The sequence below is a fragment of the Zalophus californianus genome, chromosome 11 (assembly GCF_009762305.2).
Source record: "Zalophus californianus isolate mZalCal1 chromosome 11, mZalCal1.pri.v2, whole genome shotgun sequence".
Classification (NCBI taxonomy): Eukaryota; Metazoa; Chordata; class Mammalia; order Carnivora; family Otariidae; genus Zalophus; species Zalophus californianus.
Window position 1 is genome coordinate 106317307 of NC_045605.1, and position 27938 is coordinate 106345244.

Here is a 27938-nt window from a genome sequence, read left to right on the forward strand (position 1 = left end):
TGGGCGGGCCGAGGGTTTGGGGGCGCGGGCAGGCAGGCCCCCCTCTCGCAGGTTCCGGGTTCAAGAAACCCCAGAGCGCAACAGAAAGATGGGTTCCCGCCGTCGCTCGTCTCCGTCCCATTCTCGGCGCACACACCCGGGAAACCGAGGCCGGGAGGGGCAGGGACTCGCCCAAGGTCACGCAGCGAGCCGGGGCCTGGGGGCAGGGGGGACGCGCAGAGCCGCTAAGGCGGGGAGGAGGCGCCCCGAGGCGCTGGGCGGGGGCTGGGGCGGGCGGCGGCGCGGAGCGGGGCTGCGGCGGGGCCCCGGCTGCCGAGTGCCCAGCGGCCGACAGGGGTGCGCCCTCCGCCAGCCCGGCCCCTCCTCCGAGCGGCTGCCGCAGCCTGAGGTAATCTCAGCCCCGCGCTGGGGGGCGCGCAGGGGCGGGGTGGGGGGCGGCGGGAGGCGAGGCGGGCCGAGCGGCCGGGAATACCCTCCGGGGGCGCCGCGTGGAGCGGGGCAGCTCGGCCAGACACGGGGAGCAGCTGTCCCGGGTTAAAAATACCCCCGGCCCGGCCCTCCCCCGCGCTCCCCGCCCCGCCCCCGCGGTGCCCTTCCGTCTGGGCCGCAGCGGCCCCTCCCGGGCCACCACTCTGCCTGTCACTAATTTGTCCTCTCGCCGAGTTGGCCGCGAAGGGAGGGGCGGGGAGACACCGTGAGAGAGATAGTGGGAGAAGGTGCCGCCGAGATAAAGGAGCGGAGAGGAAGCGGGGTAGGAGCCCAAGCCGGAGGAGGAGGAGGAGGAGGAGGAGGGAAGGGGAGAGGAGGGCGGAGGGGCCGCGGGAGGAGGGCGGGGAGGAGCGCTCTTCCTGGTTGGGCCCTGCCCTGAGCCGCCACCCGGGAAGGCAGCCGGCGGGACTGCAGCGATCCCCCAAACACTGCTCCCCCCAGGTAAGGAGCTGGGTGGCCAGGCCAGGATTCCCCGACCCCTGGCCACTGCTCTCGGGCTGAGGGGCTGCTCCTGCCCCGAGCCTTCTGAGTGCCCGGACAGGGGCGGGGGCTCGGCAAGCCGCGAAGCCCAGGCAGCCGGCCCAGCCTGTGTTCACCACAGTCTCTTGGGGCTGGGCTGGGGGAAGGCCGGAGGGGAAGGGACTGAGGCCCGGCAGCCCTGGATCACCCAGCCCGTGTCAGGGGTCTGGGGAGGGGGACCCTGGCTGCCTGGAGTTCTCGGCCTCCAAGCCGGGGAAAGGGGCCGGTGCCTGGGAGCTTGGCTGTTCGGGGAAGGGGTTACTGTGTTGTCTCCAGGCTCTGCCCTGCCCCACCTGCCTGGCCGGCTGAGCACAGGACTGCAGGCCCAGGACAATGGGAGTCTGGGAAGGGAGAGCGTTGCGTAGGGCTGGGGAGGTGGTGGTGGCCAGCACACCTAGGGGCAGAGCAGCCCCCCTCCTGGTTTCTGGGGGTATAGGGAGGTGGCGGAGAGTCTTGAGTTCTGTGAGGGGAACAGTGAGGTGGGGAAAACCCAGGTTTGGAAAGGAAGGGTGATGAGTGGCAGGCAGGAGCCCCAGTTCTAGCCCTGGGAAGGCCTGAATTCTGAGCGCGCTGGTCTGTCCTGCAGGATGGCTGAGGAGATCATCACCCCAGTGTACTGCACGGGGGTGTCTGCTCAAGTGCAGAAGCTGCGGGCCAAGGAGCTGGGCCTTGGCCGCCATGAAAACGCCATCAAGTACATGGGCCAGGACTATGAGCAGCTGCGGGCTCGTTGCCTGCAGAGTGGGGCCCTCTTCCGTGATGAGGCTTTCCCCCCCGTGCCCCAGAGCCTAGGCTACAAGGACCTGGGCCCCAACTCCTCCAAAACCTATGGCATCAAGTGGAAGCGTCCCACGGTGAGAGGGACCCCCCCCTGGGGGGAGGGGAGTCAGTTTACCCCTATCCTGGATGAGGAGTGGGAACAGGACTCCAGGTCCCTGGTGGGGAGTGGGGTCTGGGGTGTCTGGCTTCCAGTTTCTAGGAGGGCTGGCCCAGAGACAGGACTCTGGGTCTCTTGCAGGAGCTGCTCTCAAACCCCCAGTTCATTGTGGATGGAGCCACCCGCACAGACATCTGCCAGGGAGCACTGGGTAGGCCCTTGGTGGTAGTGGGGGAGGGGGTCTGTGTGTTTTTTCCAGAGTAGTTCCCCAGGCCTGTTCTTTCCCGCTCTGCCCTAACCCCTCCCTCCCTCCTGCAAGCTCAGGCAGGCTCTGGCTATCAGTGCTGGGCTGGTTTGCCTAGATTCCTAGGTCTTTTCTCTAAGCTGAGGGACATGACGCCCAGGGAATCCCAGGTTCTCCCCGGCATGGGCACTTGCTCATCCCTGGGAGCAGATTTGCAGAGCAGTCCTGATCTGGGTCCTTCCCATCCCAGGGGACTGTTGGCTCCTGGCTGCCATTGCCTCCCTCACCCTCAATGACACGCTTCTGCATCGAGTGGTTCCACACGGCCAAAGCTTCCAGAATGGCTATGCCGGCATCTTCCATTTCCAGGTGAGGAGCCCCGAATCCACCTAGGACCAGGGCATGGGGGAAAGGAGGGGTAGCAGGCACTGGAGGAGGTGAGGACCAGTGACCTACAGCAGTCTGAAGTTAGGGTGGCTTAAGTCCATACCCTGCGGGGATCAGTCCTTCCTCTAGAAAGAATCTGACCTCTTGATGCCATCTCAGATCTGTCATGTGTGAAACGGCTGGGCAGGCAGGTATTTTGGCTGGCAGTTTTCCTGTGTGGTTGTGCGTATCAGGGAAAAAGTGCTTGGAGGAATAGAAAGATCTCTATTATTTCCTGTGGGACAAGTCCTTTTCCTGCACGGGGTCTCAGTTTCCCGTCTGAAAAATAGATAGTGTTCCACTGGGGAAAACAGAGCAGCACCGGTGGCCATCTCCGCCCCTGGCGCAAGTCTCCCCACCCACGCACCCCCAGCTCCTCCTGTACTTTGGCATCCGCCAGCCTCTCACAGAGCCCTGCAGAAAAGGAAAGGATTAAAACTATTTAAACCGGCTATTCCCTTTTTGCACGTAAGGGCCCATTTCTCAAGTCACACTAAGGAATTTTCAGTGAGCTGATGTTGGGAGAGACACACCCCCAGCAACCCTGGATGAGACCCTCTGGCCCTAGTGGCCCCAGCCCTGCCCCGGGACTCCTGGGTGCTCTCTGCTTCCGCCTGCTCAGGGAGTCCCTTTCCCTGTTCCATCCTGCCCTGGGCCTGTGGGCGGTGCCAAGTGCTGCACCTGTCGGCGCCGGTTTGCAGGGGCGTGGCCTTGCTGCCCCTTCCCCCGCCCCCTTCCCTCACTCCTCTAATCCGTTTCTCCCTGGCCCCTCTTGATCGGCCCGTTTCACAAGCCCCCCCCCCCCACTACTTGGGCCCACCTCCTCCCCTTGCCCCAGTGTTCTGCCCTCCTTCCCACCTCCATTGCACTTGGTCACTTCTGGCCCCGGGCTCCTGACGCCTCTGGCCCTAGGAAACCTGTTTCTCCCTCCATCTCAAGCAAAGCCATGCATGTGAGAAGCACACCCATCTGGTGGTCTAGATGCCACATTTTTGATCCACACTTTATTTACAAATGTATCCCCCCACATCCCCCCTCCAGACACACATCCCGACCTAGAATGACCTAGATTGCGGAGGGGAGGGGGAGGGGTCTGTTTCCATGAAGGCCAAGCCCCCTGGGCTTTCCAACCTCTCCCTACCTGAGGAAGCACCTTGGTCCTTTTCAGAAATATCAATAATGCTGCCCTAAAATCTTTATCTTTGTGATCATGGTTAGTTTTCCCTTGAGGAAGGTCCTGCTGTTCCCTTTTATGGCTAGGGAAACTGCGGCTCCGAGAGGCGACCTCGCTCAGGCTCCTCGATCTAGAGGTCTGTGATCAGGCATCTAGCAAATGGCAGAGCTGAGGCTTGAGCTCGGGCCGGGGACATCCCACAGCAGGGGCTCACTGTGCTCTCGTCCCCTCCAGCTGTGGCAGTTTGGGGAATGGGTGGACGTGGTTGTGGATGACCTGCTGCCCATCAAGGACGGAAAGCTGGTGTTTGTGCACTCTGCCCAAGGCAATGAGTTCTGGAGTGCCCTGCTCGAGAAGGCCTATGCCAAGTGAGTCGGGGCCACGGACCACTGCAGGTGACCCTGGGGCCTGGGGTCTTGGCTTGCTGCCCGAGTGCTGACCCAGGGCTGCCTGCAGGGTGAATGGCAGCTACGAGGCTCTCTCTGGGGGCAGCACTTCAGAGGGTTTCGAGGACTTCACAGGCGGGGTCACCGAGTGGTATGAGCTGCGCAAGGCACCCAGCGACCTCTACCAAATCATCCTCAAGGCCCTGGATCGGGGGTCCCTCCTGGGCTGCTCCATTGACGTGAGTGCACCTGGCCTTGACCTTTCCGCCCCCACCTATAACCTGTCTTTTCCAGCCTAGCCTGGCCTCATCCTGGCCCCAGGCTTGGCTCCAGACCCATCACCTCACCCTACCTCTGGATTCTCACCCAGCCTTGTCCATCACTTCAGTCCCATCTGCCTCCTTCATGGCTGGTGTCATTCCTGTTCCCCAGACTTCAGATCTCAGCTTGGAGGTTGCCCTTCTTGCCCTTCTGCTACCCGGTCCTGTCATCGAATGCTCTGCCCACCCGCTGTCCAGCTCCCCAGCCTCCAGCCTCCAACTTCAGCTCTTCCCTAGCCTCAGCTCCTGCTGGCCCAGCCTCCTTCACCCCCCCTTTGCTGCTCTTCTGTTCTCACCACTTACCCTTGATCTCAGTCTCCTCCCCCTCTATCACTGCATCCTCCGCTCTAACCCCATCCCCACCCTCCACCTTCTTCCCCAGTCCTGGCTGGCTCCAGCCTGTCCTCACCCCCTTCTCCGCTTCACTGCGTCCCTCCACGCGAGGGCCTTGGGGCTCTGGGGGACCTATGTACCACTGTACGTGTGTGCACTTGTGTGTGTGTGCACGGGGTCTGGCCAGCCCCCTACCAGTGGTGGCACTGGTGGAGGGACCCCCCCCCTTCTAGGGGCAGTGTGTGTGGGGGCATCAGGTGGAGTCAGGGTCCCTGCCTCCCACTCCCAGTAGCTGTCGTATGTGCATGGGGAATGTCCGGGACCTACGATGGGGCTCATCTCCTGACTGGGGATGGGGATGCCTACGGTCCCTGGAACCTGGCCCCTCACCACGGCACGTGTGTCTCTGTGCAGATCTCCAGCATTCTGGACATGGAGGCCGTCACCTTCAAGAAGCTGGTGAAGGGCCACGCCTACTCCGTGACAGGAGCCAAGCAGGTACGAGCCCACATGGGGGCCTTCCCCGGAGGGTGGTTCCTGCCTCCTTGCTTGCCTTCGCCTGTCCGGCCTGTGACCAGAGCTGTGGGAGGGGCTGGCTCTTTGACCTCTTCCGGCATCTTATTTGTGTCTTGTGGCCACTAATGCTGAGATGTCTGTCTTCCTCTGCCCTGATTTTCTGTAGTTTGTGTACATAGCTGCCTCCCTCTGTGGTAAATTCCTAGAGAAAAGGCTGTATTTCCCCTGGTGCGGTGCTGGGTGCTGAGCAGGGCCCCTGAGGGGGAAGGGGAAGGAAGGGATGTTTGAAGTGCGTGCCAGAAGCAGGCACTCATGGGAGCTCTGGGGAACAGGTGAATTACCAGGGCCAGAGGGTGAGCCTGATCCGGATGCGGAATCCCTGGGGCGAGGTGGAGTGGACGGGAGCCTGGAGTGACGGGTGAGGGGCCGCGGACACTGGCCGGGGAGGCTGGGGGAGGCTGGTCAGTGCTCTGGTGTCTCTGCCAGGGCTCTGCTCAGGACTGAGCAGGGGGGGGCCCATCTCTACGTTACTGGGTCTGGGGGACTGTCCTGATAACAGCTCAGGCCGGGCATCCTTGGAGCTGGCCCTCGTATGACAGCCTCTGGAACTGGGACCTCGGGCTTGACCATGCGGAGGCCTTCTGACCTGGGCTCAGGAAGGACAGGCCCCAGGGCCTGAGGCCGGCTGGTCAGTTTCTGCCAGCGTCTGGCAGCGCCTTTTCGCCCCCCCTCCCCCCAGCTCCTCGGAGTGGAACAACGTGGACCCTTACGATCGGGAGCAGCTCCGGGTCAAGATGGAGGATGGAGAGTTCTGGTGATCACCGCCCCCCCTCCCCCCACCGTCTAGCCCCTTTTGGAGCTTGCGCCCCAGCTCCCGATCCCCACGAACCCCGCACATGCCCCTTCCCTCTGTGCCCTGGGTGGGGACTGTGGCTCACCCCTGTTCCGGGACCCCAGGATGTCCTTCCGAGACTTCCTGCGTGAGTTCACCCGGCTGGAGATCTGCAACCTGACGCCCGACGCACTCAAGAGTCGGTCCATCCGCAAATGGAACACCACACTCTATGAGGGCACCTGGCGGCGGGGGAGCACCGCAGGCGGCTGCCGAAACTACCCAGGTGACCTGACCTCGCGGCCCGCAGGGCACCCAGGGGTGGCTTCTGGGCCCAGCTGCCTCCTGGCTCTCGGGCCTCGCCCCCTGCGCGTCTCCTCCCTGAGCCTCGGTTTTTCTCATTTGTGAGCTAGCATGGTTGTACTGACCTCTGGGATTTGCTTTGAGGAGTAAAAGGTTGATTGACTGGTCTTTACTCCTCATTCTGGAACCTTCCCTCCTGGCTCGCTGTCTTTCTGCCTGCGCCTCTGCCACCTTTCCCTGGGCTTCTGAATCCATGTGGGTGACTTGGGCCACAGCCTGGGCTCTCGATTCCTCCCCATCCTCACCTGCAGCGACCTTTTCTTCCACCTTAGTTCAGCCACCCACCCTGAAGGCCAACCGGAGCCGGGCCAGACGTTGCAGCCTGACCTCTGCCTTGACGCTTTGGGCTCCCTCATCCTGCGGCCCTTAACCTTGTCTAACCATCTGGCCTGTTAAGCCAGAGTTTGTAGTTTGTAGTATCCTTCATCTCTCATCATGTCTTCTCTTCTCACGAGTTCGAGTCAGCATTGTAATCTTGTCACCGCAGACACTCTGGCTCCTGGCTCCCTCTTCCCCACCCCACCCCCGGCACCCGCAGAATCTGAACTGAACCCTCTCCATCAGCTCCAAAACCACCGAGTGGGGCTGGAGAGAAAAATCACACAGCGGGGGCAGCATTTCCCCTCTAAACTCACAGCCGCACGCCTCAGAGGACCACCTTGTGTGGTCCCCAGCATTTGCCCTGCCGATTAGGAACCATTAGGAACGTTCCCGGCTCCCTCAGACCTGCCTCCGTGCTTACTCCCACCTGTCGACCCGGCCTTGCTCTTCCTGGAGAGTCACGCAGGGCACCTCTTGTATTCGCCCCGCCTGTCTTGGCCGGTGGCCTTCGTCACTGCTTTCTCGACTGTGACAACGACAGAACTGTCCGCACTCACAGGGACCAGCCCCGCCCCTGCCCCGGCTCCTGTGCTCCCACGTGTCTGAAAGCCTTTGGCTCCGCCATCCATCACCTCCGGCTCCTGTGTCGTTGTGGAGACTCCCGTCTCAGAGCAACTCTCTCGTGACCCCACTTCCCCACCCATTGCTCCGCTCCCCTTCATAGCAAAATGTTTCAGCTTACCATACTCCCTGTTTCCTTTCCTGCTTCCAGTTCAGTTTTTTAACCCACCGTTGTCCAGCTTCCATCCTCACCGTGGGACTGGTCCTCTCCTTTTGAAGGCCGCCCGCATCTTTGGCTTTGCCAGATGCCCCCGCTACTCTGTTCTCACGTCCTGCATCCTCCGTGTTCCCAGCATGGCTCACAGCCCTGTTTTGAAGCATTCTTCCCCCTCGTGGGGATCCAGTTTCAGGTTTTGCTCCAATAGATAACAACTGTTTCCCGCATAATTTATTGAGAAATCTGTCCTCTCCTCGCTGCCCTGTGGTGACAGCTCCATCCTGTAGTTCCCATATATGTGTGGGTCTCCTTCCGGGCTCACCATTCCATCCCTTGGTCTTTCCCCATGCTGATAGCACATCAATTTCATTGCTAGAGATTTATAAGAAGGCCTGCTTTGGGGGCAGCGTGAACGCCTTCAAGAGTCTCTTTGCTCTTCTTGCCCTTTGTTTCCCTGTATGAATTTTAGAATCAGCTACTAAGTCCTACAAAGAATCATTTTGAGACTTTAATTTGGAATTGTCCTGAAACTATAGCTCGATTTGGGAAGAACTGACGTCTTTATAGTTTTGAGTCTTCTTGTCTAAGAATGTGGCATATCTATTTATTTTGGTCTTCTTAGTGTCTTTCAAGAAAATTTTATAATTTTCACCTAAAGGACTTATACATCTTTGAGATTAATTACTAGATACTGTATCATTTGTTGCTATTATAAATGGTATCTCTTTTAAAATTGTATCTCCCAAATAATAGTTGCTGATACAGTAACATGCAGGTGACCTTTTAAATTTATTTTGTATCCAGCAAACTTTTTTTTGTTGAGAGAGAGAGAGAGCATGGGGTGAGGGAGTAGAGTTGGAGGGGAAAGAGGGCAGAGGAAGAGAGATAATCTTAAGCAGGCTCCACGCCCAGCGTGGTGCCAGATGTAGGGCTCGATCTCATGACCCTGAGATATGACCTGAGCTGATAGCAAGAATCAGACACTTAACCGACGGAGCCACCCAGGCGCCCTCCAGCAAACTTTTTAAACTATAATTAATATTTTTTAAAGATTTTATTTATTTGAGAGAGACAGAGATAGTGACAGAGATAATGACAGAGATAGCAAGAGAGAGCACAATCTGGGAGGAGAGGGAGAAGCAGGCTCCCCACTGAGCAGGGCTCCATCCCAGAACCCTGAGATCCTGACCTGAGCTGGAGGAGATGCTTCACCAACTGAGCCACCAGACACCCCTGGGCTGGTTTTTCTATGTAAATACCTAAGGTGATACATTTCCCTCCAGGTGCATCTTTGAGTGACACAATTTTGATACATAATGTTTTGAAGACTTGTGATATGATTCACATGCTATAATGTGTACAGTTCGTCGTTTTTAGTATACCTGCAATGTTGGCCAGTCACTACCGCCATCTAATGCCAGAGCCTTTTTACTAGTCCCCAAAGAAACCTCGTATCTCTAAGGAGTCACTCCCTCTCCCCCTCTCTCCCCCTTAGCCCCTGGCAACCCCTAATCTACGTTTTGTCTCTACAGATTTCCCTCTTCTGGGCATTATTATAAATGGGATCATACAATATGTGGCCTTTGGTGCATCACTTCTTTCCCTTATTGTAACACTTTCAAAGTCTGTCCATGCTGTAACACGTACTGGTACTTGATTTCATTTTTGCGGCTGAATAATACTCCATGGTGTGGATAATACCACATTTGGCTTATTCATTCATCAGTTGATGGACATTTAGATTGTTTCTGGGTTTTGGCTATTACAAGTAATACTGCTATGAACATTCATATATCTGTATTTGTGTGAGCAGATGTTCTCTTGGGTCTGTTAGTAGGAGCGAAATTGTTGGGTTGCATGGTAATTCCATGTTTAACCTGTTTTTCAAGATGCCAGCACCCGTCCGTGGTACATTCCCGCCAGTGGTGTCTGAGTTCCAATTTCTCCACATGCTTGTCAACACTTGTTGCCCAGGTTTTTTTTTTTTTAAAAGATTTTATTTATTTATTTGAGAGACAGAATGAGCTAGAGAGAGAGCATGAGAGGGGGGAGGGTCCGAGGGAGAAGCCGACTCACTGCTGAGCAGGGAGCCCGATGCGGGACTCGATCCCGGGGACTCCAGGATCATGACCTGAGCCGAAGGTAGTCGCTTAACCGACTGAGCCACCCAGGCGCCGCCCAGGTTTTTTATTATAGCTGTCCTGGTGGGTATAAAATGGCATCTCACTGACAATTTGCATTTCCCTAATGACGAATGAGGTTGATAAAAGTGTCTTTTCATGTATCCATTGGCCATATATATATTTTTCAGAGTTTCTATGCAAATAGGTTTGACCGTTTTTGTGTATTTAAAGATTCTCTTTATTTATTTGACAGGGAGAGAGAGAGAAAGAGAGAGTGTGCAAAAGCAGGGGGAGCAGCAGAGGGAGAGGGAGAAGCGGGCTCCCCGCTGAGCAGGGAGCCCAACACGAGGCTGGATCCCAGGACCCTGGGATCGTGACCTGAGCCAAAGGCAGACGCTTAACGGACTGGAGCCACCCAGGCGCCCCAAGTTTGCCCATTTTTAGATTGGGTTGTCTGTTAATTGTTGGGTCATAAGTGTTCTTTATACATTCTGGGTATGATTTTATGAGAGTGATGATTTGCATATAACTTCTCCCATTCTGTGGGTTGTCTTCATTTTCTTGATAGTGTCCTTTGAAACACGGAAGTTTTTAATTGTGATGATGCCCAATTTTTCATTTTTTTCTTTTGTTGCTCATGCTTTTGGTGTCATATCTAAGAATCCATTGTCAAATCCAAGACCATGAAGTCTTATCCTTGTGTTTTCTTCAGAGAGTGTTATGGCATTAGCTCTTATATTGGGCAGTCACTACCACCATCTAATGCCAGAGCCTTTTCACTAGTCCCCAAAGAAACCTTGTATTTCTGTAGGTCGTTGATCTGTTTTGAGTTAATTTTTGTAGAGGCATACCTCAGAGTTAGATACTGTGGGCTCATTTCCAGACTACCACAGTAAAGCAAATCCTGCAATAAAGCAGGTCAGATGAATATCTTGGTTTCCTGGTGCATATAAACTTACGTTTACACGTTGCTGTATTTTAGTAAGTGTGCAGTAGCATTATGTCTAAAAAATGTACATACCTTAATTTAAAAATACTTTATTGTTGAAAATGCTAACTGCCATTTCAGCTTTCAGCAAGTTGTAATTTTTTTTTTTTAAGATTTTATTTATTTATTTATTTGACAGAGACATAGCGAGAGAGAGAACACAAGCGGGGGAGTGGGAGAGGGAGAAGCAGGCTTCCCGCGGAGCAGGGAGCCCGATGCGGGGCTCGATCCCAGGACCCTGGGATCATGACGTGAGCCAAAGGCAGACGCCTAACGACTGAGCCACCCAGGCGCCCCGCAAGTTGTAATCTTTTTACTGGTGGAGGGTCTTGCCTCGATGTGGATGCCTGCCGACTGATCAGGGTTGTGGGTTGCTGAAGGCTGGAGTGGCTGTGGGGATTTCTGAAAACAAGACAACAATGAAGTGTGCCTCTTCTTTTCACGAAAATCTTTCTTTGTAGCACGCGATACTGTTTGATGCATTTCACCCACTGCAGAACTTGTATGAACATTGGAGTCAGTCCTCTCAAACCCTGCCGCTGTTTTATCAATGAAGTTTATGTAATATTTTATTATTTTTTAAAAGATAACTCTCTTTTTAAATTTTTAAAAGATTTTTATTTACTTATTTGAGAGAGAGAATGAGAGAGAGAGAGAGCATGAGGGGGGAGGGTCAGAGGGAGAAGCAGACTCCCCGCTGAGCAGGGAGCCTGATGTGGGACTCGATCCCGGGACTCCAGGATCATGACCCGAGCTGAAGGCAGTCGCTTAACCAACTGAGCCACCCAGGTGCCCACTTTATGAATATTTTAAATCCCCTGTTGTCATTCCAACAGTCTTCACAGCATCTTCACCAGGAGTAGATTCCCTCTCAAGAAACCACTTTTCTTTGTGAAGCCATAAGAAGCAGCTCCTCATCCATTAAAGTTTTATCATGAGATTGCAGCAATTCAGTATCATCTGTAGGCCCCTCTTCAAATTCTAGTTCTCTTGCTGTTTCTGCCACATCTGCAGCCACTTCCCCCACGGAAGTCTAGAACCCCTCAAAGTCATCCTTGAGGGTTGCCATTAACTTTTTCCAAACTCCTGTTCATGTTGGTATTTTGACCTCTTCCCCTAAATCACAAGTGTTCTTTTTTTTTTTTTAAGATTTTATTTATTTATTTGACACACAGAGAGATCACAAGTAGGCAGACAGGCAGGCAGAGGGAGAGGGAGAAGCAGGCTCCCTGCTGAGCACGGAGCCCGATGTGGGGCTCGGTCCCACGATGCTGGGATCACGGCCTGAGCCAAAGGCAGACGCCTAACCGACTGAGCCACCCAGGCACACCTAAATCACAAGTGTTCTTAATGGCATCTAGAATGGTGAATCCTTTCTAGGTTTTCTTTTCTTAAAAAATTTTATTTATTTGGGAGAGAGAGCATAAGTTGGGGGGAGGGGCAGGGGAAGAAGCAGACTCCCTGCTGAGCATGGAGCCCGACTTGGGGATTGATCCCAGGACCTCGGGATCACGACCGGAGCTGAACGCAGACGCTTAACCAACTGAGCCACCCAGGCACCCCTCTAGAAGGTTTTCAATTAACTTTGCCAAGCTCCATCAGAGGAATCACTATCTTCCTTACAAAAATGTATTTCTTAGGTAGTAAGACGTGAAAGTTGAACTTACTCCTTGATCCAGGGACTACAGAATGGGTGCTATGTTAGCAGGCGTGAAAACAACATTAATCTCATTGTATGTCTCCAGAATTCTTGGGTGACCAGGTGCATTGTCAAAGAAAAGGCATAATTTGAAAGGAATCTTCTGAGCAGTAGGTCTCAACAGTGGTCTTAAAATGTTCAGTAAACCATGTTGTAAACAGATGTGCTGTCACACAGGCTTTGTTATTCATTTAAAGAGCACAGGGAGGGGGGCCCCTGGGTGGCTCAGTCGGTTAAGCATCTGCCTTCAGCTCGGGTCATGATCCCAGGGTCCTGGGATCGAGCCCCGCATCGGGCTCCCTGCTCGGCGGGAAGCCTGCTTCTCCCTCTGCCTCTGTCATTCCCCTGCTTGTGTTCCCTCTTGCTCTCTCTCTCTCTCTGACAAATAAATAAACAAAAATATTAAAAAAAAAACACAGGGAGGGGCACCTGGCTGGTTAAGTGGGAGGAGCATGTGACTTGATCTCCCTTGGGGTCATGAGTTTGAGCCCCAGGTTGGATGTAGAGATTATGTAAAAAATTTTAAAAATTTAGAGAGCACAGGCAGAGTAGGTTTGGCATAATTCCAAGGAGCCCTAGGATTTCTGGAATAGTAAATGAGCACTGCCTTCAACTTAAAGTTACTAACTGTGTTAGCCCCCTAATGAGAGAGTCAGCCTACCCTTTGACGCCTTGAGACCAGGCATTGACTTTTTCTCTCTAGCTATGAAAGTCCTGGATGGCATCTTCTTCCAAGAGAAGGCTGCTTTGTCTACATTGAAAATCTGTTGTTTAGTATAGCTGCCTGCATTAATGATCTCAGCTCCATCTTCTGGGAACTTGCTGCATCTCCTTCATGAGCACTTCCTGCTTCCCCTGGCACCTTCATGGTATGGAGTTGGCTTCTTTCCTTAAACTTTATGAACCAACCTCTGCTACCTTCAAACTTTTCTTCTGCAGCTTCCTCATCTCATTCAGTCTTCATGGAATTGGACAGAATTGGGATTTTTCTCTGGATTAGGTCTTTGCTTAGGGAATGTTGGGGCTGGTTTGATCTTCTGTCCAGAGCACTAAAACTTATCAGCTATCTCACTTTCTTATCGTGTGTGTTCACTGGAATAGTGCTTTTACTTTATTGTTTTTTAAGATTTTATTTATTTATTTGAGAGAGAGAAAGCGCACAAGCAAGGGGGAGGGACAGCCAGGCGCCCCTGGAATAACACTTTTAGTTATCTTAAAGAAGTTTTCTTTTGCATTCACAACTTGGCTGTTTGATGCGGGAGGCCTAGCCTTCTGCCCTCCTTGGCTTTTGACATGCCTTTCTCATTAAGCTTAATCATTTCTAGCTTTTGATTTAAAGTGAGAGACATGGGACTCTTTCATTTGAACATTCAGAGGCCATTGTAGGGTTATTCGTTGGTTTCATTTCAATATTGTTGTGTCTCCAGGAATAGGGAGCCCCAGAAGAGGGAGAAAGATGGGGGAACAGCCGGTGGGTGGAACGGAACACACAGCATTTATCTAAGTTTGCTGTCTTATGTGGGTGCAATTTGTGGTGCCCCCCAAACAAGCACAATAGTAACATAAAAGATCACTGATCACCGTAGCACCATATATGATATGAGATAGGTGCCCAACTTAATTCTTTTGCATGTGGAAATCAGTTGTTTCAGCATGATCGATTGAAAAAACTATTCTTATCCCCATTGAATTGTCTTGGTACCCGTGTCAAAAATCAATTGGCCATCGATGTGTGTGAGTTTATTTTTGGACCCAGTTCTTTTAGTTTATATATCCCGCTTTTTTTTTAAGATTTTATGTATTCATTCATTCATTCATTCATTCATTCATTCAGAAAGTGCGACGGAGGGGGAGAGGGAGAGAGAATCCCGAGCAGATTCCATGCTGAGTGTAGAGCCCAGTGCAGGGCTCGATCTCACAACCCTGAGGTCAGGACCTGAGCTGAAATCAAGAGTTGGACGCTTAACCGACTGAGCTGCCCATGTGCCCCTATATATATATATAATATATCTGTACCACACTGTTGTAATTAGTGTAGCTTTGTAGTAAGTTTCGAAATCCGGAAGTGCGAGTCTTATAACTTCTACGTTTTTTTCATAACCGTTTTGATTTCTGGGCCCCTTATAATTCCGTATGAGTCTGAGGATAATGCTTTTCCACCTCTGTGAAAAAGGATGTTGGAATTTTGATAAAGATCTCATTGAATCTGCAGATCACTTCTGGTAGTGTTGACATTTTAATAATACTGTTTTCTGATCCATGAACTTGGGGTATCTTTTCATTGTTTCATGTCTTTAATTTCTTTCAGCAATGCTTTGCCATTTTCAGTGTTCAAGTCTTTCAACTCCTTTGTTAAATTTATACCTAGATATTTTATTCTTTTGGATACTATTGTAAAGGAATTGTTTTCCTAATTTCCTTTTTCAATTGTTCATTGCTGGTGTATGGAAACACAACTGATTTTTGTGTCTTGAGCTTATAACCTACAGCTTTGCTGACTTTGATATTAGTTCTAGTAACTTTTTGTGGATTCTTCATGTTTCTCTATACACAGGATCATGTTATTTGCAAATATAGTTTTCTTCTTCCTTTTCAGTTTGAATACCTTTTTTTCCCCTTGACTAATTGCTCTAGCTAGAACTTCCCATACCATGGTTATATAGCAGTGGTGTAAGCAGGTATCTTGGTCCTGATCTTAGGGTGAAAGCTTCAGTCTCCACTACTGAGTGTGGTATTAACTGGCTTTTCCCATAAACACTCTTTGTCATGTTGAGGACATTCCATTTTATTCTTAGTGTTTGTTTGTTTGTTTTAAAGATTTCATTTATTTGACAGAGAAACAGCAAAAGAGGGGACACAGCAGGGGGAGTGGGAGAGGGGGAAGCAGATTTCCTGCTAAGCAAGGAGCCTGAAGCGGGGCTCTATCCCAGGACCCCGTGATCATGATCTGAGCCAAAGGCAGACGCTTAATGACTGAACCACCCAGGTATCCCTATTCTTAGTGTTCTGAATGTTTTTATCATGAATGTGTATTGGACTTCATGAAATGCCTTTTCTGCATCAATTAAGATGATCATGTAAGTTTTCCCCCTTTTTCTATTAATGTGTAGTGTATTAACATTGATTTTCTTATGTTGAACTATCCTTCATTCATTCTTGAGATAAATCCTATTTCATGGGGTCTAAGCCTTTTAAAATACTGTTGAATTTGATTTGCTGGTATTTTGTTGAGGATTTTTACTTTGATATTTGTAAGTGATGTCCTGTGATTTTTTTGTGTGACGTCTTTATCTGGCTTTGGTATCAAGGTAGTGTCATATAGACTGAGTTAGTTTATCAAAAAGAAATGATAATGTAAATGAGAAATCATGTAGAATAACAATTAAAACACTTTGTGCCTATATTAGAAAAGAAAGATCTGAGATCAATAACCTCATCTTCTACCTTAAGAATCTAGTGAAAGTGCAAATTAAACCCAAAGCAAGCAGAAGAAAGGAAATAATAAAGATGATAGGCCAAAGAAATGAAATAGAGAATAGAGAAACAATAGAGAAAAATCAATGAGACCAACAGTCAGTCCTTTGAAAAGCTCAGCAAAATTAGCAAATCTTTAGCCAAACTAAACAAGAGAAAAGAAGACTCAGATAACTAACATCAGGACTTAAAGAGAGAACATCACTACCGACCCAACAGAAACGAATGGATTATAAGGAAATACTGTGAAGAGTTGTGTGCCAACAAATCAGCTAACCTAGATGAAATGGACAAATTCCTAGAAAGAAACAAGCTACCAACATTGACTTAAGAAAAATAGAAAATCTGAATATACCTGTAACAATTAAGAGACTGAGTCTATAACCAAACCTCCCAGCTATAAGCTGCTAATTATTGTTTTATTGTTGATTTCTAACTTAATTTCCTTGTAGTCAGAAAACACAATCTATATGAGATCATAGCTTTGAAGTAAACAGAAGCTGGTTCTGCGGCCCAGCATGTGGTGAATTTTCCTCAGTGTTCCCACATTCTTGCAAAGACTGGTAAATACTTCCTGTTTTACATTTAAGGAAGATGAGTCACTAATCAAAGAAGTGACGGAGCTGGGATTTGAATCCAGGTTTGCAGCCCTGCAGTCTGTTCTCTTGACCATTACACAATTCTGAATGTTAGGGGGAATGTTTTATAATTGTCCACTATATCAAACTTGATATTTCATCTGCTTAATCTGTCAATTACTGGAAGAGGGAGGATAAAATCACACACTCTCCTGATGGTTTTGCCAGTTTCTCCCTTTATATCTATCAATTGTATTTCTTTGCATATTTTGCATTATGATATTAGGTGCATCAAGCTTAAATTGTTATAAGTTGCTAGTGAATTGAACCTGTTTTTTTATTTTTGTTGTTATTTAATGGCTACCGTCTATGGTAATAATAATTCTACTTTTAGGTCTGTTTCAGTCGATGTCACTATAGAAACTCCAGTTTTCTTTTGGTTAGTAATTTAGTGGTATGTTTTGTTATACTCTCTCTCTCTTTTTTTTTTTAAGGTTTTATTTGAGAGAGAGAGAGCACACATGAGCAGGGGGAGGGGCAGAGGGAGAGGGGAAGCAGACTCTGCTTAGCAGGGAGCCCGATGCGGGGCTTGATCCCAGGACCCTGAGATCATGACCTGAGCTGAAGGCAGACGCTTAACTGACTGAGCCACCCTCGTTATACTCTTTGATGTCTAGTCTTTCTATAACTCAATGTTTTAGTTATCTCTTGTAAACAGGCTATAGCTGGCTTTTTAATCCATTTGAAAAATTTTTCCTTTAATTAGAAAGTTTAATCCATTTACATTTGCAGTGATTACTAATGCCTTTGTATTTATTTCAGCAGACTTACTGCACATTTTCCACTTGTCCCTCCTGTTATGCCTTATTTTGCATCGAGTTCTTTAACCTTTTCCTCTACTAGCTTTTCAGTCTGTGATTTTGGAAGATATAAGTGCTTTAATTAATACATTCTGAAGTTAGTTGATCAACGCAAAGACCTTAGACTATTTAACTTGGATCACCCCCTCCCTTTGTTTACTATGCTGTTTTTGGCTAGTATTTTAATTCTAAAAACTTTTCTTCCTGCTGTCAATTAAATATCATCATCATTATCACTATTTGATATAGCCCAGATTCACTGGATTATCCACATAATGGTATTTTTGCTCACCATTTTCACAGCTTTCATCTGAGATCATTTTCCATCTCCCTGAAACACATGCTTTTATATTTCTTCTTCACCTTCACCTCTTCCTTCTCCCTCTCCTATAAACTTTCACACTATCTCTGTAAAATGCCTTTATAGTGTGCTCATTCTTGAGAATTCTCTGGACAGAAAATTCTAGACTGCATTACTTTCAGCCCATTGAAGGGGTTACTCTTTCATTGAAAGTTACTCTTTATTCTGAATCTGTTATTGCTCTGTGAGTCAGGACTCTTGTCTCCCATGCCCCCTGCGATGCTTTGTCTTTTCTGTTTGCTTTTGTTTTCTAAAGATTTATTTATTCATGAGAGACACAGAGAGGCAGAGGCAGAGGCAGAGGGAGAAGCAGGCTCAGGAGCCTGATGTGGGACTCGATCCTAGGACCCTGGGATCATGACCTGAGCTGAAGGCAGACTCTTAACCGACTGAGCCACCCAGGTGCCCTGTCTCTTCTGTTTTAAGATTGTTTATCTTTGATATTCTGTCATTTCACCGTGATGTATTGAGGTGTGGATTTCTTTTCATTCCGCTTTGGATTCATTGGGCTTTCTCTGTCTGAAAATTGATGTATTTAGACAATTCTAGAAAATTTTTAGTCATGGTTGTCTAGAATAGCAGCTCCTTCTTATACTCTTCATTTTCTCCTTTTAGAATTCCAATATAATGTTAGCTGGAACTCCACACTCAGTTGTCTGTGTCTCTTAACATCGCTTCAGTTTTCCATCTAATTTCCCCGGGTTGCATTCTGGATAGTTCCTTCAGATCCATTCTTAATTCACTAATGGTCTTTTTTGCTACATCAAATCTGTTGGCTAATCCTTCTGACAAGTACTTAATTTTGTTAAAAATTTATGTCTAGAAGTTCTAATGGCTCTCTTTCAAATCTGTTCATTCTTCCTCATGTATTCAAGCTTTTCATTTATTTCTTTAAATAGAATAAGACTAGTCTTTTATATTCTGTGATTATTTCAATATCTGAAGACTTGGTGGGTTGGTTTTTGTCCACTCTGGCTACTGGTTTTCACTCCTCATGCCTTCTTTCCTTGTGAGATTTTTGACCCATTTGGCCTACAAGTTCATCGGTGGGAGTTCTTTGAGTCCTTGGGTGAAGTTAGGTTCCTCCAGTGTTTCTGTCCGTCACGTGGGATGCTGCCAACCCAGGACTCTTTCAAAAATAAATTCTCTCCTTAAGGTTTCTTTGACCTTACAGGTAGCATGAATTGAAACTGTAAGCTTGGGGCGCCTGGGTGGTTCAGTCGGTTAGGCAGCTGCCTTCAGCTCAGGTCACGATCCAGGCTTCTGTGATTGAGCCCCGCTCAGTCGGGGCCCTTGTTCAGCGGGGAACCTGCTTCTGTTGCTGCCTGCCACTCTGCCTGCTTGTGCTCTCTCTCTCTCTCTCTCTGACAAATAAATTAAAAAAAGAGAGAGAGAAAGAAAGCTCACTTGAAGGCTTGTGGCTATAAATTCTCCGGAAGATTTTTTTTTTCCTTCTTCCCAATGGGGTTTATTTTTCTTTCACACTTAACGCTGTTGGCCTTCCTCATAGGGGCCCCAGTTTTATCACAAGGATCTCCTATTAGATTTTATGTCCCATCCCAGTACCCAGGACTCAGGGTCTCCAGGAATCAATAGAAGTCCTTTGGCATTATTTACCTTGCAGGCTCCTAGTGTCCTTTTTTTTTTTTTTTTTTTGTAAGATTTTATTTATTTATTTGAGAGAGAAAGCATGAGCGGGGGGGAGAAGACAAGCAGACCTCCCCGCTGAGTGGGGAGCCCCACGCAGGGCTTGATCCCAGGACCCTGAGACCATGACGCAAACTGAAGTCAGACACTCAACCGACTGAGCCACCCGGGGCCCCCACCTAAGTTTCCATTTTTTAAAAAGGGCTTTATTGAGATGTAATTCACATACAGTACAATTCACCTACTTAAAGTACAAAATTCAGTGTGGCTTTTCATATATTGTGCGTCTCTCACCACATCAATTTTAGAACATTCTTATTACCCCCAAAAGAAACCACACACCCTGTAGCTGTCACTCCTGAGCCCCTCTTCCTCCTCATTCCCACATAACTGCCAACCTACTATCAGTCTCTGTGGATTTGCCTGGTTGTATATTTATCCATGTTAGAGAACCTAGCAGTGCTCCGTTCCTTTTTGTTGCTGAATAATATTCCATTGTTTGGTTACACCACATTTGTTTTTTTTAATCTATCCCTCGGTTGATGGACAGTTGGGTTATTTCTCCCATTTGGATATTATAAATAACGCTACTAAGAATACTCACATACAAGTTTTTGTGTGGCCATATGTTTTTGCTTATCTTGGGTATATACCTAGGAGTGGAACTGCAGGCTCATATGGTAATTCAGTGTTTAACCATTTGAGGAACTGCCAGGCTATTTTCCCCAAAGTGGCTGCCCCATTTTACTTTCCCACCAGTAGTATCTGAGGTTCTGATTTCTCTACATGCTGGCTAGCACTTGAGAGTATCTTGTCATTTTGGTTAGTGTCACCTTGTGTGGGGGAAGGATGAGAATGCTGTGGCTTATTTGTTTCTCTAAAAAGCAGTTTCGCGTATTGTATCCAGCACCTGGTTGTTTTAGGGGGTTGTGAGCAGCTGAACCACCAAACTCCCAGAAATGTCTTTGTCACCCTTGGCAGTTCTGAGACCTCCCATCAGACCCTGCTTTCTCTTTTTTCTTTCCTAAGTCATTGTCCACACAGCAGTTTTAGCTACCTTAGCAAATCTGAATCCATTCATGCCCCTCCTGGTGCAAGCCTGTGGGGGGGGGGGTTGGGGGGGTAGGTCCTTTTGCCCTTCGGTTAAAACCACACTCCTTACCACCCACCCTGCTCCCAACCCTTTGTCCCCTTTCTGGATCCCCGGTGCTCGCTGGAGCCAGATGCTGCATCAGACCCTGGCTGTCCCCTCATGTGTGGGGCTCTTGGTTCTCTCCTGCTGCCCAGGGTCTTCCCAGGGCTTCTCCTTCCCATCTCTCTTAAATGTCACCTCCTCAAAAATGCCTGCCCTGACCAGCTCCAGCTTGCTTTTTCTTTGTGACTGTTCTGTTAATTACACTGACTTGCTCCTACTTTGCCTCCCCTCCTGGAATGTGAGCTCATGAGGGTAGGGACCGTGTGTGTCCCCACTGCACGGCTGTCACCTGGCACACAGTGGAGCTTAGCAATATTTGTTGGATGAATGAATGAACAGACACATGGAGGAGGGGAAGCCTGGAGAGGGGGCAGGGGCCACCCTGCGCCGTTCCTCCTCTGATTCCTGCCGACCACCCGTCTCCTACAGCCACCTTCTGGGTCAATCCCCAGTTCAAGATCCGGCTGGAGGAGACAGATGATGCCGACGACGACTACGGGGGTCGTGAGTCAGGCTGCAGCTTCGTGCTAGCCCTCATGCAGAAGCACCGCCGCCGTGAGCGCCGCTTTGGCCGCGACATGGAGACCATTGGCTTCGCGGTCTACGAGGTGAGCCATGAGCCATGAGCCATGAGCCGGGGCATCTCAGAACCGGCGGGGAAAGCCGGCCTCCCGGTGCACTGTACGCGATCCCCGGCAGGGGGCGCCGGAGGACACTGCCTCCGTAACCCCGAGGCAGGCAAGGACGCTGTCCCTTGAAGGCACCTGCTGAGGCCGTTCTTCGGCAGAGGGATCTGGCTTAGTGGACAACTGGGAGGTAGCTTCTAGGGGACAGACTTGGGCTCAGCTTCAGAAAGAAGTAAGGCAAGTGCGCTGTCCTGGAGTAGTGAGCTCCCTGTCTTAGAAGTATGTAAGCAGAGGCTGGCCTAGGAGGGCCCTGCTTCACTCCTTGTGTTCAAGACAGAAACTTCTGGACCTTTCTGGTGGGGGCAAAGAATGGCCACAGTCTTGGCCCAGGCCCAGAGCTCCTGGCTGCAGACTGGTGTAGACTTCTGATGTCCCTGGACTTTGGGACATCGCAGGTGGCCACCCTGGGGGCTGTCCTGGGTGCTCTGTTTCAGAGCCAAGGCCCAGGGTGCTCTGAGGATGAAGAGGACCCTGCCTGGGGCCCCTTTCCTGAGGTCCTGAGGTCCTGAGGTCCCTTTCTGGTGGGAAGACACGTCTGGGTCACCAGTGGCCCCGAGCCCTCCCTCCTGGCCTCTTCATCCCATCATTCTTAAGAACTCAGGGCCTCTGTCCAGCACACGCTGCCCCCCCCTCTTCTGGGCCAAGCACACATCTCTTAACTCCTCCATCTCTCTGGCAGGTCCCTCCGGAGGTAGGTGTGACACCGGCATCACCTGGATTTACATACTCCTGAACACAGAGGGCCCTACGGTGCCCAGAGGGGAGCAAGATGGCAGCAAGCCCGCACATGGAGAGTTAAGAAGTCACTTCATTTTATTGCTCACCAACTGTCCTTCCCCCCCCCCCCCCCGGGGCAGGGGGCAAACACTACTGTCCGGGGGGCCAGGGCAAGTAATAAGTGAGGGAGCTGAATTTGAACCCTGGCCCTCAGAGTTCTCCTCCCCTCAGACGCACACCTGAGGCTCTTCCTGTCTTGCTGTTTCCACTGAGTAGTGCTGGCTGGGGCTGCCTGGGGCTGGCTGAATATTACGCCACCGTTGAGCAAGCTGCCTAAGCCTCCGTGTCAGTGTCTGTTAAATGGGCACGAAAGCGCGATCTCACAGGGCTATCGTGAGCTTTAAATGAGGGGCCCCGTGGAAAGTACCCTGCGCTGTGTGACTTGGGGCATAATCGTGGGCATGTTATTTCAGTGGTGTCCTAGTATCTCCATCCACCTGCAGAGTGTCTCCTCACCTCCGCCCCGTGCGGTAGGCAGGGTTGTCGCCTTCACTTGACCCGAGGAAACTGAGACGGAACGATTTGTCAGGGTCGGGGTCGGTGGGCAGCTCCTGGGGGCGGGGGGCGAGCGGCCAGCTGCAGTCCCCGCTCCCCCCTTGCCTCCCACCAGCTGGTGGGCCAGCCGGCAGTGCACCTGAAGCGGGACTTCTTCCTGGCTAACTCGTCGCGGGCACGCTCGGAGCAGTTCATCAACCTGCGCGAGGTCAGCACCCGCTTCCGCCTGCCGCCTGGGGAGTACGTGGTGGTGCCCTCCACCTTCGAGCCCAACAAGGAGGGGGACTTCGTGCTGCGCTTCTTCTCAGAGAAGAGCGCCGGGACCCAGTGAGTAGAAGGCCCCTTGCCAAGTGCCTGCTCCGCACCTGCCACGGGTCCCCCTGCACCCACCCCGACTGGCTCCCCTCTCTCCCCACCTCTGCAGGGAGCTGGACGACCAGATCCAAGCCAATCTCCCTGATGAGGTGCGTGCCCTGCCCCTCCCCTGCCCCCCCCCCACCCCGTGCCTTCCTCCTCTGCCTCACCCTGGGTGTATCATGGGGATCTGGGTGTATCATGGGGACCTGGGTGTCCTGGCTCCTGGGAGGAGCCATACGAGGAATCCTAATCCCTTATCTGCCCAGCACTTGACAGTTTGCAAAGGACTTTGAGATAAGAGTGGTGTGAGGTCCCTGAGGTCGTCTCTGCCGGGTCTGTGCTGAGCTCTTGGTCACCCCGTTTCCTCCACAACAACCCTGTCAGGGTGCCGTCACCATCTCCCCCTTCAGCGAGAAACTCAAGTTCAGGGAGGTTAAGGAATTTGCCCAGGGCTCACCCCCATCATGGAGCTGAACTGCACCCTCCCCAGGCCACAGAGCCCTGGGCAGGAGGAGAGTGGGGTCTAGATTCCCACTTTCCAGGTGAGAAGAGTGAGGCTCAGGCAGGTGCATGGTGATGAGCCTCGCCCCAGCGGCTGCTCATGCAGGCCCGTGACCTCTCCCGGGAGCAGTGCAGGTCCGGCTGGAGCACCCCTGACCAGCTCTCCCCCTTCTCTCCATCCAGCAAGTGCTCTCAGAAGAGGAGATTGATGAGAACTTCAAGGCTCTCTTCAGGCAACTGGCAGGGGAGGTAGGCTGGGTGTGCTGGAGCAGGGGGCTCTGGGGCACCAGGGGACAGCCTTCCCCCAGGGCGGGTGCCATCCTCCCTCTTCCCCCCCAGGACATGGAGATCAGCGTCAAGGAGCTGCAGACCATCCTCAACAGGATCATCAGCAAACGTGAGCGTTCCAGCAGCTCTCCACCCTTTGCCCTCACTTCCTCCAAACCACAGAATCTAGGCTTCTGCTCCCACGTTGAGCCAAGCCCTTGGTCTTCGTGGGTGGGTGAAGCCCTGCTCACCCCCTGTTGAACCCTGCTCACCCCCAGTTTCCTCTCAGACTGCTTCCATCATCTTGCCGGTCCCTGTTCTCTATGCCCAAAGTTCTGGGACCCGATGTGGTTAGAAGCTGAGCTGCAGGCAAGCACCGTAGTACGAAGGGGCAGGCCCCGCTTCCTCCAGAAGATACACCCCAGGGCCGGGCTGAGTGGCTTCAAGCAGAACGAGGCTGGCTTCACTCCCCAGTGTGCACAGCCAAGAGCAGCCACCCCCCAACCTTCCTTTTGCCCCCACCTCTGAGCTCCTTCCACGCTGCTCCCCTCAGTCCAGAGCCCTCTCCTCTTGCCCCGCTTTGGGGCCTGCGGCAAACCGCAGCCCCTCCGTGGCGGCCTTGGCCTCACGTTTCTACTGCGTTTGTCCCACTTCTGTTTGGCACTGACTTCCTTTCATTCAGGGCTCTTCCGTGGCAGGGACACGGCTGCTAGGACACCGGCTTGATTGCTTAACTACTTTAAACTGTGCTCACAGTAAAAATGATCTGACACACCCACCGTGCTAGACTTTACACACCAGATGCCGGGAATCATGCTTCCCTGGTGCCTGGGGCCCCAGCACAGGGCAGGCCCCGGGAGCTCGCTGGTAGGGGTGTCAGAACTGATTTTCTTGTAGACAAGGACCTGCGCACCAAGGGTTTCAGCCTGGAGTCGTGCCGCAGCATGGTGAACCTCATGGATGTATCCTTTGCTTGTGTTTCCTGAGGCTGCTTTGGTTTGGGGTGGGGGGCATGGTGGGGGAAGGACACCCCGTGACCTCTCCCGGGAGCAGTGCAGAGAAAGGGACAAAACTCTGTCTAGTGTGGATGGACAGTTCTTTTCCTGGGCAACTTCCCATTGATTGGGAGGGGGAAACTGAGGCACGGGCTCTGTGTTGAATGGGAATTAGAGCAGGGCCTAGGTCCTTGAGTGACCTTAAGGCTGGTGCTTTTTGCACCCCTCTGAGCCCGACCCACCTGGCTGTGCAGGCTCCTGCCCCTTCCCCTTTCCCCTCATCTTGAGGTCAGTCTCCGTTTCTGCCCGGTTGCTCCTCACCCTGTGCCTGGTTTAAGCTTCTTTTTTTATTTTTTATTTATTTATTTTTAAGATTTTATTTATTTGAGAGAGAGAGAGCGAGCACAAGCGGGGTGAGGGTCAGAGGGAAAAGCAGACTCCCCGCCGAGCAGGGAGCCGGATACGGGACTCGATCCCGGGACTCTGGGATCCTGACCCGAGCCGAAAGCAGATGCTTAACCAATGGAGCCACCACGGTGCTCCTGGTTTAAGTTTCTTAACAGTAGTGCCGCAGCGGGACGGCAACGGGAAGCTGGGCCTGGTAGAGTTCAACATCCTGTGGAACCGCATCCGGAATTACCTGGTAGGTGGTCCCTGGTCCCTGTCAGCGCTCTCCCTCCGCTGCGGCCTCGGTCCCAGGAGGGGCTGGCTGCGTGGTCCCTCTGTCCTGGGTCTGCCTCTCCAGATCCCAGCCCCTGGCCCACCTTTCAGGTCTTTCCCCTGCACCCTCAGCAAGCCCCCGCCCAGGGGGTGGGGGTGGGGGACCGGAAGGGCTGGGTGCCCCCCTTGGCCTGGCCCTCACTCTCTGCTCCCCACTCCAGTCCATCTTCCGGAAGTTTGACTTGGACAAGTCAGGCAGCATGAGTGCCTACGAGATGCGGATGGCCATCGAGTCTGCAGGTAAGGCCAGAGGGCCGGAGGCTGATGGCCCCAGGCTGATTTCCCGTCAACGACCCAGGGCGGCAGCCCACCACCCTGCCCTTGTCCTTGGGGTGGTGACGGTGATGGGGTATGGCAGTAACAGCTGTCTTCTGCCTTCTTCCCGTGATGACTGAACTAAGTGCTTTATCAGCATTTCCTCTTGCCCTCGCTGCAGCCTAACTGGGAAAGGGTCTCTTACTATCTCCGCTGTACACAGAGGAAAGTAGGGCTCAGAGAGGGAAAGCCACTAGCCTGCGGCCGGAGACAGGTGGAGCTGGGATTCAGAGCCTGCAGTGAGAGAGGTGCATGTCAGGATGAGACCAGGGCTTTTCGCACAAATAAAACTGGGCCCCTGGGCCCTCCCCAGCCAGCTGATTCCCTGGGGCCATCGGACCCTGCTTGCCCAGCCCCTCCCAGCACTGGGCCCTGCTCAGGAGGTCTTCAGGCCTCAGAGCTGCAGGGCTCACCCTGTTCCCCCCACCCCCCGCCCCCGAGTCTCCCTCCCTGGCCCCTTGGGCCAGGCCACGCCTCCCTGGCCCTAACCCACTCTCCTGGGCCAGGCTTCAAGCTCAACAAGAAGCTGTATGAGCTCATTATCACCCGCTACTCCGAGCCAGACCTGGCTGTGGACTTCGACAACTTTGTGTGCTGCCTCGTGCGGCTGGAGACCATGTTCCGTGAGTGTCCCATCTGGCTCCTGTCTCCAGTTCTGTCTCCCGTCAGCTGGTGGGGGGAACGACAGGGAGACATGGAACACACGTGTCATGGCGTGTGCCAGAACGGCGAAGGTCTCTGCACTTGGGACCCTGAAGGCTGAGTGCCAGGAGTCTGGGGGAGCGGGGACCTGGCAGCAGGGGCGGGCTCAGGCAGCAGGAAGAGCTATTTCCCTGGCAGCGACAGGTGAGGACTTGGGGTGCTGTGGGGATGGGGGGGAAGGGCAGGGGCAAGGTGGGTCCTGGCCCTGCATGAGTGTCCCACTGAGTTCTCAGCGCCAAAACATCTTCTTTGGAATGTAGGGTTTTTCAAAACTCTGGACACAGATCTGGATGGTGTCGTGACCTTTGACCTGTTTAAGGTGGGAACTTGCCTTGGCTGTGGCAGGGGAGGGTGTTTAGGGGTGGTGGCGCTTTCTCACCTGCCTGCGGCAGGAGCCTATGGCCTCAGACCCAGCCCCAAAGGCCAGGCCTCCTGAGTCCAGGCAGGATGGGGTGGGGTCGTCGGGGTCGGCTGGGTCCTGGGAAGGGAGCAGGAAGGGAGGGCCAGGCTCCCCCCGGAGGTCTCTGTGGGAGCCAGCACCCTGGTCTCCCAGGGGTATAGGAGGTAAGAAAGTGCCCTCCTTCCCCCAGAGGGTTTCCTCCCGCCTGCCCTCAGTGGGTGAAGCGCCGGTGGCTTCTGGGCTGGGAGGCTGGACATAGCACTTCTGCTGTCCCCGGCTGACCCGTGTCTCTGCCCCCTTCTGCAGTGGCTACAGCTGACCATGTTTGCATGAGGCAGGGGCTCAGGCCCCCCCCCCCGCTGTGTTCCTCTCCCTCATCTGCCCAGCCATGCCTTCCCGCCATGCGCAGCAGGCCACACCAGCTGCAAGTGCCTTCCTCGGACCAGGAGGCAGCCTCGGCCTCCCGTTTCCTCACCTCCCAGCTGCCACAGTTCATCTGCTCTGCGGAGAGCTGTGTGGCCTTCCCTGCCTCCACCAGCCGTGGGCTCGGATGGACTCCCCCGCCCCTCCCGTCGTCAAACGAGGAGGGCAGCTTTCGCTGTTCCTGCCTCAGGATGGGGCTCCCGGGGGGAGCTGACAGCCCCAGGCCTCCTGGCATCTCCCCATGTGTCCTCTGCCCTTGCTCCAGAGACCACCCACCTAGCCTAGCCACCTGGCCCCACCTGCAGACTGTAAAACATAACCACTAACTCGGCACGGTCTGCACTCCAGATGTGCAGGGCCCTTCCCAGCAGAGGCCTCCTCCTGAGGCTGGGACTGCCTGTTCCTTCCTGTGCAGAAGCCAGTGCACCTCGCCTCCATGGCCTGCCCGCCACACCCACCCCCAGCCCTGCCCCACCTGCCAACCAGGAGTCGCCTGGACTGAGAGGTAGTCAGGTGCTCCCTCCCTCGCTCCCTCCTTTTTTATATTGGTGATTTTAAAGGGGACTCTTCAGGGACTGGCGTACCAGTAACGGGAGGCACCTGGGTGTGGGGTGGGGGTGCGGTCTCACGTTTCCATACCGAGAAACCCCAACCAATAAAGGAAAAGGCCCCACACCTGTCTCTGGAGTGTATTTCTGCCCAAAGCTGCTGCTCAGGAAGGCATCAGCAAGCCTTGACCTGCAGGGACAGCCCGGGGCCTCACACCACCCCTGCTCTGCCCTCCGGCTCCTTCCCTG

At 52.4% G+C, this 27938-nt stretch overlaps 1 protein-coding gene across 4 annotated transcripts; it reads left to right on the forward strand.

Moving 5' to 3' along the window:
- Window positions 1–56: 56 nt before the first annotated feature.
- Window positions 57–27808, forward strand: CAPN1 (calpain 1). Of its 4 annotated transcripts, none has more exons than XM_027580363.1 (22): window positions 57–176; window positions 1595–1862; window positions 2027–2096; window positions 2380–2498; window positions 3964–4097; window positions 4186–4354; window positions 5183–5266; window positions 5617–5702; window positions 6024–6098; window positions 6242–6402; window positions 20933–21111; window positions 21869–21880; window positions 22577–22788; window positions 22886–22925; window positions 23503–23568; window positions 23659–23716; window positions 24484–24548; window positions 25156–25224; window positions 25463–25541; window positions 26123–26239; window positions 26579–26637; window positions 27025–27808. In XM_027580363.1, the coding sequence occupies exons 2-22, from the start codon at window positions 1596–1598 to the stop codon at window positions 27049–27051; spliced, it is 2148 nt and encodes a 715-aa protein (XP_027436164.1). In that variant the 5' UTR covers window positions 57–176; window position 1595; the 3' UTR covers window positions 27052–27808. The 4 variants fall into 4 exon arrangements, with proteins under 4 accessions (XP_027436164.1, XP_027436163.1, XP_027436162.1 ...); XM_027580362.1 differs by lacking the exon at window positions 57–176 and adding an exon at window positions 251–388; XM_027580361.2 differs by lacking the exon at window positions 57–176 and adding an exon at window positions 463–751.
- The last annotated feature ends 130 nt before the right edge of the window (window positions 27809–27938 follow it).

Coding starts and splice junctions, on each gene's coding strand:
- CAPN1 (XM_027580363.1), top strand. CDS start 1,596: ATGGCTGAGGAGATCATCACCCCAGTGTACTGCACGGGGGTGTCTGCT. Junction 22,789..22,885: donor GAGAAGAGCGCCGGGACCCA/GTGAGTAGAAGG, acceptor CCACCTCTGCAG/GGAGCTGGACGACCAGATCC. Junction 26,240..26,578: donor GCGGCTGGAGACCATGTTCC/GTGAGTGTCCCA, acceptor TTTGGAATGTAG/GGTTTTTCAAAACTCTGGAC.